The sequence below is a fragment of the Struthio camelus genome, chromosome W (genome assembly GCF_040807025.1).
Source record: "Struthio camelus isolate bStrCam1 chromosome W, bStrCam1.hap1, whole genome shotgun sequence".
NCBI classification, from domain to species: domain Eukaryota; kingdom Metazoa; phylum Chordata; class Aves; order Struthioniformes; family Struthionidae; genus Struthio; species Struthio camelus.
The window spans coordinates 43,650,307-43,660,308 of record NC_090981.1 but is presented as its reverse complement, the minus strand read 5'-3'; the positions used below and the strand labels follow the sequence as shown (position 1 = coordinate 43,660,308).

General features: G+C 37.4%; 1 protein-coding gene across 1 annotated transcript in view; it reads right to left on the bottom strand.

Annotated features, from left to right (window-relative positions):
• Window positions 1-5,776: 5,776 nt before the first annotated feature.
• LOC138064134 (secretory carrier-associated membrane protein 1) overlaps window positions 5,777-10,002 on the bottom strand; it is a 47,007-nt gene continuing 42,781 nt past the window's right edge. Inside the window, exon 9 of the mRNA XM_068925313.1 lies at window positions 5,777-9,204. Coding sequence (XP_068781414.1) covers window positions 9,040-9,204 — 165 coding nt within the window. The 3' untranslated portion in view covers window positions 5,777-9,039. The remainder of the gene's footprint in view (window positions 9,205-10,002) is intronic.

Below are 10,002 nucleotides of genomic sequence, written 5' to 3'. Positions count from 1 at the left end.
TGGTCACTGCATAATATGGAACAGGTATTCTGGTTTATGCCTGGTAAGTCTGTTAACGTGTGCCATTAGCTATTCACTGTTGTTATGGTACAGGTAGATAGCAAGCCACTCCCAATACAAGACTTGTTCAGCAGTCGCTGCTGCTAGCCAAGGGCTGGGCTTGAGCCTGTGCGCACACAAGCCGTCACCGCCCCACGGATGGCTGTTGCGTGCACGGATGCCGCCTCTGCCAGCGCTGCTCCCAGCCTGTGTGCACCCACGCGCTCTCACGCCAGCTGCTGGAGGCACGGGGAGACGGTTGGTGAGCCACTACTCAAAAACTAAGGTCAACCTCTGGCAATACTAAAAAGGTATTGTTTTAATCTCTTCTTGTGTTAACCTGTTTCTCTAGCCCACTTTCACCATATTTTAGATTTTAAAATGGGTAATTGACTTCATTTCAAATATTTAATTTAAAAAAAAAAACCCTCAAAATTGTGGTCTGGAACCAATTATATGCCAAAATAGCTGCACAAAGCCAGATTTATTTTAACAAACCAAAACCACTAGCACAAAGTGGCATACGAATACTAATAAATAAAAGCCAGCATATCCTGTCCATACCTGTGCTTTACTTACTGTTTTGGTGGGTTTTTTTTTTTTTTTCTTCCCTATACACAGAAACGTCCCTCTGGAAGGACATGGTATTTTTATAAAGCTCTGGTAGTTGTACAAAGCCCAGCCCTGCCGCACGGGGCTTTGACGCCTTGCAGCATTGCTGCGGAGCCCCCTGCTGGAGTGCACTGCCGCGGCTGGCACGCACCCAGCTGTGCACCCATGGGTGCTGGCACTGGAAAAGCGCAGCTAGGAGGAACGAGAGTAGCATAAAATTGGGTAAAAAAATTAATCAGAAAATAGCTTTATTGTTTTAGCTTTTCTGAGGTGGGTAGCAATTCAATTGCAATGTTGCTACTGCCATCAAATTTTGACACTATATTAGTGTGACAAATGCTGCTTTGGCTTGACCACTTGATTAGTCAGAATAAGGTCAGTTTTTCCAGAAAGTATAGAGGGCATATACTGCTTTCACTTAAAAGTAAACAAAGAACAATGCTCTCTATATATGTGTGTGTATATATATATATAAAAATATATATATATATAATTTAATTAATTAATATTACTATTACTAGCTGACCTCTGCTATGATCTCCAGAGCGCTTAAAAATTTTAATATTGAAGTTTTTAAATACAAAGGAAGTATTGTCAGTGGACCATTTTACTGTTGTTTGCATTTGTAACCAAGAAAAAACACAGCTTTTCTGCTTGTTGCTGGTATACTATCAATCAAACTACTCTGCAGCAGCATTAATCAGCTAAGTTGCAAGAATATCCATGCTTATCACCTAGCACAGATAGAAGACAGGCTGGAAAGAAATGCAGAAACAAATCAGAATTTCTTTTCTCAGGGTTCTGTTTTTCTAGCAAGTGATAAGATGGTATGTATATATTGCAGATTTTTCTGGATGAGGTTTTTTTCAGGTGTATGGTGCACTCGTTTAATCTGACAGCTTTTCAGAGTTGTTCCTGAAATTCACCTCAGCAGTAGCTTTCAAAGATGTTTGGCCAAAAAAAAAAAAAAAAAAAAAAGCTTAAAGCTAATTTAATTAATGTCATGATGGGGCTGTGGAGTGTAACTGCTTCTTAATGTACATGCACTGCATAGGATCTAGAAAAATTTGCTGTGGATTCCTTAAAACCTGTGTGCCAATTAGTTCAGTTTTAACTTTGACTTTTTTTTTTTTTTTGTTATTGAAGAAGTCTTCAGACATCTGTGGTTTGAGCGCCTCTGTAAACTTATATTCTGTAAAGTACCGTAGACCTTTTTTAAAAAAGTGTAGCATATTTAAATATATATATATATATAAAAAAATATATACACAACCTTGTGTGAGATGTGCAATAACAGGATTTTTTTTTCTTTTTTTTAGTTTTTGGGTTTAAACAAGATATTTGAAAAGGGACTTCCCAGGGAAGGCCTGGCTGGGGTTCTGGCGATGTGGACAAATTAAGCCTAGAACAATGTAATAGAATCTCTGGTTTAGAAAATGAATGCAACAACAGTGACAGTAGCTTAAAGATTTAACTAAAAATCTCTTCTAGACTGATTTGAAATCCTCCTATCTAAATAATACAGAGAGTTCAAATGTGAATCTGTATCCATCTCAGGCAATTTACAATCTAAAAGCTGAAAAGGCTCAGCAAGGTGTTTTAATGTGCTTTTGGCACTGCAAAATACATTGCAACTGAGCTATTTCTGGTTTGTCTATATCATCTTTGTATCTGTTTTATTCAATAAAATTAACATTCTTTCTGGATGCTGAGATTTTTTTCAGCTAAATCATTTCAGTTTTGCATTACTATCCCACATCAGAATATCTCACTTCTTAGTGGTAAAGGGAGAGTTCCAAGTTTTCCTTGGAAGCAGTGGGCCCTGAAGCCTACCACAAGGAACCATCACGGAAAGGACAGAGCCCAACAAAGGTCAAGCGCAGCAGCAGCAGCGTGTACACCACAGCCATTTTTTAAAAAAGAAAAGCTGTGGCAATCCAGCTGGACTAGATTTTGAGCCATGGTTTATTTGTGGTACTGATGTTGTGTTCTTGAGTCACCACTATGTACATTTGTTAGCATGAATGATGTACCTAATGTTTTTTAATCAAAAATTTCAATTAAAATGTGAGTTTTCAAACTTTAACAGAAGTCTGACTACCTTAATTCAACTATATTAGGTACGCTGAGCCTGAGCAAGGTGTTTACATTGCAGCATTATAGCAATTGGGAGCCAAAGGATTTTTTTTTTTTTTAGTTTGTGAGCTTTCCAAAGGACTTTACTAATTATTGCCGCTTATTGATCAAAGTATGTTATCTGAAATTGTAGCTACGGGTTCGACAATAGTTGTTTGTTTGTTTTAAAAAAGACTTTCTTAATAAATATACATCTGACTTAAATGCTTTTCATTTTTAAATAAAGCACTGCAGCTCCTTTTGATGAAAAGAAGGCGGCAGAAAGTTTTAAAACAAAAATGCCTTAATCACACAAATTTTTGAAATGGTATTTGTCAGAGAATGTGTATTATTTCTCACCTACCACTTGAAAAGCACTAGACAGAGAGATTAGATATTTTTTCCTAAGTAAATCTACGGCAGAACCAGGAGCAGGGTTTTAGTAGTGTAAAAAAAAAGTCAGGATGTCTGTCTTATCAGCTAATATTAAGTCACTATGGGTCTCTTCTCCTAATTTTATTAATTCTATTAATTTTACATGTAACTAATTGCATTTAAATTTAATGTAGCTTTTGACAATTGCTAAACTTCCAAGAATGAGATCTTGGTCAAAAGCTGGAATGGTTTTCTCGACTCCTAGAAACGTACACTCCAGAACAAATTACAGTACAGTTGCCACTCAGCAGGTCACCACATCAGTCACCAGTATAGATTTCAAAGCAGGTATATCTACAGTGGTTATTCTACCAATTCAAAATACTGCTGAAAGAAATTTCAAAGTACTTGTTTGTATAATTAAAAATATTGCCTCCGGTTTTCAAAAAGGCTAATGGAGATGGAAACTGGGGACTCAGCACTTAATTCTCTAAACAACATGTTAATTATTACAGATTTCTGTGCTCTAGTGGCTTCTCCCTCAGCTCCAGCTAGGTTTAGAAGAGTGATGCAATAAGGTTACTATATGTTCATAACGTCAGAAGAGTAGGCATATAAAGACATTGTCTTGCTCCTGTGATTCACTGAGAGCTTGGTTTTTTTACTGCTTGATTTGCAGTATCTTTAGAGAAGTGAAATTCAGAGAAATCTCCATACCAGGCGAGTAGAAAGCAATGTCTCTTAACCAGTTTTAAGTATCTCAAATGCAGCAAGATCAGCAATTCAGTCTAATTGAGAAAAGTAACAAATCAAAACTTAATCACATTGTTCTGACCACTTCCACTTGCTTTCTCACCTTAAACAAAAGAAATATCACCCCACTACCCAATACAGCTTATCCATTTTTTTCCTCTAAAACATCAAAAATACACACGTAGCAAAGGCAGCAGCCCTGCCCTGCCCTGGGCGCTTCGGCACGCGTGCGACGCCTGGAACTCGGACAACAGATGCCCGTTTCCTTTACAGTGGGAAAGCTATCGATCGGCAGCACTGGCAGCTGGAGCAGCGGCAGGGCACCTGGTGCCTCAGGTGGTCAGAGGCAGCGCTTTGCCAAAATGGGGCCCGTCTCTGGCCAGTAGCTCACCCAGCTCTAACTGCGTAGGTGTGCAAAGCAGAACAGGTGAGCAAATGGTCCCAGGTAACTGGACTCTAAACTCGGCTGCACTTTGCAGTCCTACATTAGCCCCATTCCAAGCGCACTGCCAGTAACGAATACACCTGCCAACTTCAGCATCGAAAAATTAAGTAAGTTTTTGCAATTTCCCATCTCAGCAGCTGAACGCTTCCCTGCCTGAACCACGGGTACAAACGAGCAGAGAGCAGGCCTTCCCAACACTTTGTATAAGCCCTCCTATGTGTTAAAAAGTGTTCCTTACCTGTTAGTAGCATAACGGCACTGAAGTAGGACAGTATCTTTTGCACACATACATTACTCAGTCACATCCCCACACCAAGCGTATTAGGCAGGAAGCTAAAACCAAAAGCACTGGCGTTTGGCGCAATCACTATAATGCTTATTAGGAAGAGCACATTTTCGATAAGCAGCATGTGCATCCATTAAATAGCTGGGTGAGTCTTTTCCCCACCCCCAGACCAAAATGAACAGCAGCACGAGCTACAAGTTGCAATTCCATCAACACCTTTTTTTTTTTTTTTCCTTTTTTCTCTCAGCAGTGTGTGACATGGTTTCTAGTTTAATCCCAGCATAAAGCTAAATTCCTATGATGCTACTGAGGTAAGAAATCTGTACCATTTTTTTGCAAATCTTTTTGATTTTTCTACACCTCAGAATAAAAGCTATTTGCAGACATAAAATTGGTTTGTGGGAAAAAAACTGCACACTAATTCTAAACCTAAAACACATTTATTTTAGTTATCATCTGATCCATTGTACCTTATTGCTGATTCATAACCAGAATGCATGTGCTAGACACGTGACTGTTTTGCCTAACAGAAATATCTTTCCAGAAGTACCACTGAATATTTTAACCACATTTATGTCCCCTGTACTTTCTCTGTGTGTCTTGTTTACTTTCCTGATTTCGTGCTTACAACTTTTTGAGGTAAGCTAGTAGAGTAATCTCCAGAAAGCAGCACATAAACTGTGTAGTAATTCTAATTGTAAGGCATGAAGGGTAAGTTTATCATGCTACCCAACTGCGCTCACCATTTACCAGAAAGTTCAAGACCTGTTTCTTTAGTCTGCTGCCCCTGCCACCCTGGATTTGTAAATCACAAAGAAAGAAACAGAGAAAGTTGATGTGTGAGCGCACACAAAACCCACATCTGCTAGCTCCCAAAACAATCCTGACCACACAACAGAGCAGTATTTTCTGTATTGTGCGTTTGCAAACATAACTACACCGCAGTGGTCTATATGAACTGTTAAATTACCCATTTCATCCTTCAAAGAAAACCTGGTAATGAATTCAGTACTTGCCAACAGGTGTTACAGTTGATATTATATGAAAAAAAATCAACAGGCAGTGATAGTACCTGAACAGAAAGAGCAAAACACAGCAGTGATACAGAAGTGTCAATTCAGTAAGCAAACAGAAATGAGGAAAATGAACAGTACCAAACCAATGCTGTTTTCAGCAATTTCATTTTACTTTGAATAATGTCTTAGGATTCACTTCATATCTGTAGAACTTCATTCAGTAATGACAGAACACGTTTAGATTGTAACCCTCTAACTTTACAGTACAAGTAAGTAAGCAGGCTGCAGGTTCTTAGGGGTTTTCTCGATAATATCTGGGTAGACTAATTCCCATTACCCTCATGTATGATTTTGATAGTGGACATTTTACTTTCCCATTTCAGCAGCATTACAGAATTTATATACAGGATTTAAAAAAAAACAAGTGAGACTTTTACATAGATCAGCCCTCCTGCACGTAATCTTGACCTATTAAAAAAAACACTCTATACCGTTGAAAACTATACAGAGCAAACATCCAGGAAAAAAGTCTTTTTTTTATTCTATGACACTGTGTTAATACAATAAATATACAAAACTTCTGAACTACTCAGACATGCAACAGAGGGACAGAATGAGTGCGTTTGTACAGAACCAGGACGTTCACCAGGATGGCAGAGCATTGTTAGTAATTTACAAAATATACAAACATCCCTCAGATAAATAAAACCAACCCCTAAACTACAGATAAATGACTACTGACATTCCAGTGTTTAAACTTCATAATCTGTACTCAATTTGCCACAATACTACAAAATGACAACTTAAGTGGGCGCCACAGTCTGCTTAACTAATAAGAGACCGTAAAGTCTAGCTTTAGTTAAGTACAAAATATTTTAACAAACATCAGCCTTCTGTTATCAAAGCTAAACTCAAACTTCTCCCTCCCTCCCTCCCTCTGGAGCTGCAAGTGTCAGAGATTTTTCATTTAAACTAACTACATAGTTAAATTTGAATTTCACTTACGAGGTTTACATCTGTACACTCACTTCATGACATTACAAATCAACACTCCCTATACACTGAACATTAAATGTTTTCTCAACATTTAAACATTTGGGAAAAAATTCCACCTGTCAATTTCAGGTTTTATTTGTTAATGTCTTCTCTATATTCCATATTACTATGCATATTGCATATTACTATGCAATCTTCAATTTATATTTAATTGCAAGGATGATGTCCATATATGTCTTCATATCCGAGAGAGGGAAAGAGAGAGGGAGGGAGGGACAGGCAGAGGGGGACAGGCAGGGCGGGGGAGAGGGGAGATGCTTATATTTAGATTCAAAAGCAATTCTTAGTAGGGTTCCTAGATGCAACATTCAAGTCAGTTTTAAAATATTCAGAAAAGAACGATGCAGCTGCTAGAAGTGTAATGCCTGCTCTCAGTAGAAAATTGTTACTTTTGCCTGGAAAGCTTTTAATAATATTCTACACAAATTCAAGTTCAATGCCAGCACGTCCACTAGCATAAAATTTTAGAGTCCCTATTACACGGAATATTTGAATTAATTTCATGACATGAAGAATATTTAGAAGCATGTATACTTATGAATATCAACTGCAGCATAGGTGAACCTACTGTATTTATTCTAATGCAGGTAAGATTTAAAGAAGATAGTAAATAAAGGATACTAATAGGGACTTTATGCTAACAGTATTATACTGATCCAGGGATTAAGTTACAGGTTTTATTTTTTGCAATGCTCTTATGTTATTACCAATACACTGTAGTGAAAAAGGATTACTCTACGAAAGTCAATCCACACGCAGAACATGGAGATGCCTCAGGATTTTAAAACTCAGTCTTGCTAAACATGATTCACACTAAGAATACACTTCATCTGCAGTGTATACTTAAATAGGCTGTGGGATGTGGTCCTTCTTGTCACCATTTTCTAAAATGGACTTTAAAAAACAGCCTAAGATATTGTGCATAATATTCATCAGTCAATCCAAGAGTATGAAATGGTATTCAATGGAGAGAAACATCATTTTATCGTTAGACTTGATTAAATACTGGAATATTATGATGGCACATACCATTATGGATTGTTCAGCTGCAGAGCTCCAATTTAACCCCTTAGGCATCCAGTTCAATAAATTAACATTTAATTTTGTAAAAGAAAAAGATTTTCTCACTTTTCCAACTCAATATAGCTAAAATGCTTTTTTTTTTCCAGCTTACATCAAATCACAGAGAAGGCTGAGTTATGTTAAAATGAATTCAAGTATCTGTTAAATGTCATTGTTTAAAAAGTTTGATCTGAGACAACAGTCTTGTTAGAAAATTAAATACTGTATGTTTGGATTTTTGGACAAGCAGTAAACAGAGTGACTGACAAGGCTAGAGATTTAGTACCACTGTTAAACACAAATCTACACTTAAAAAAACCAAAAACCCCAAGCACAACAAAAATACCACTGCATGTAAAAGTGGGGAGGGGGGCAAGAAACTAGTGTTCTAAAGGTCAATATTGGTTTCTTTTCCAGCAGAATGATTACCCCAAGACATGAATACTGAAATTAAAAATAGCAAATATATAATCACTTACCTCTCTGATCAAAACCATCAGTTAACTTCCCTAAGCTGTACACTGCAAGACACATTCTATTACAGAGAATGTTTATGCACCACAGTCATTTCTCACAGGTAGAGAATACTCCATGATAATAGATACAAACAAACCTTATAAAGTGGCGCAGGTAAATTCTGGACCAAAACACTATTTAAACATGATCAAATAACTCAAAGGTATTCATGCAAACTTACAGGTTTATATCAAAAGACTTATCCTAAAAAAACAGGAGAAGAATTTATAGTATCTACCCTACTTGTATCTGTCCTCTAGCGGCTGCTGAAATTGCAAAAGCAGCAGCCAAACCTAACCTTCTACAGCTCTTTGTCTACCCTACTTCTCATAGTAGAAATAGGGTAACAAGGTCTTATAAACAAAAATAATTGATCCAAAGTGCTTTCTTGAAGTTAAAAAAAAACAAAACCAAAAAAACCCAGGGTGAACTACTATAAAACCTCCAAATCCCTAATATATTTATTTGATCATAAAGTACCATAAGTCATTCTCAGGCCAATTGTTGAAATTATTCATCCTTCATAAAATACGGTTTTATTTTCTAGAATGCAACATTTTAAAGAGGGGCAAAGAACGGTTATCTTTTTAAAAATAAATACATTTATAATAGAATAAAACAAACATTTCCCATTTTACCCATGCACAGCTGAAGAACAGACAAACATGCTGTGTGTATTTTGATCTAGGCTTTTAGGGAATATAGTAAGTGACTGGAAAATAAAAGTACAGTCAAAGAGAACCGTAATAACTTTTTATATTTCTCTACATTCGGTTACCCTTGAACGCATTCTGAGCTGCGCTGGTTGCTGCTGTTGACGCGGCATTTGCTGCAGCAGTTTGTACAGTTTTGTTGGACATCACTCCTGTTGCAAACTCCTGCTGCGCTTTCTCAAAACTAGCACCAGTCGTGCGGTAGAGACCATGCACCTAGGGAGGTGGGAAAGCAAGGAGAAAAGCGTATGAGGCCTTCCATTTCTTGGCAGAGCAAGAACAAAGTCTCCAAACAAAGCAGAACCGTGTGGCGGGGAAACCTGGTTTGCTCGTCTGCTTGGGAGGATCAGGAAATGAGTAAATGGCTTTTTTTTCCTACAAACCCTACAGCTTTGATTCGCCTGCGGCAGGCGCAGCTTTGCTGTAGCAGTACCTGCATTTTTGTGCAAGTTAGGAGTTCTCACAGGTCTTTCCAGAAATGGGTGTGGTACCTCCCGCCTGACACCACGTACTTCAACACACAAACAGGCAGCAGCAGCCTGAGCATAGCACAGAGCCATAGACGCTTGCAAAAGCTTTTTCTGTCTCAATTTGTATACAACTTGGCCTACTAATTGAAGAGTTAGTAAGTGCATGTTAAAAGAAATGGCAGGCAGCAAAACCAAAAAATTAATTTTTGAATCCACTGTGTCAATAACATTCTGGTAAATTTTTTCTATACTAATTCTTTAGACACATTTTAAGGTCTGTAAGATTTACATGTCTACAAGAACCTATTAAGCTAAGCTATGACTGAATATTAAAATGGATAAAATGTCCTAATAATATAGATACATATCTGCTAAACTACTGTGATGACCAATAGCTCTGCATAATAGCAGAGATATAAACAATATGTTTTACAAACTTTTTAAACAGTATGGCTTATAATATCTAGTACAGTAAAAAGCAAATCCTCAGTAACTTCTAATCATCTCAGTATTAAAATTAAAATGCTATCTCTGATCTGTAGTC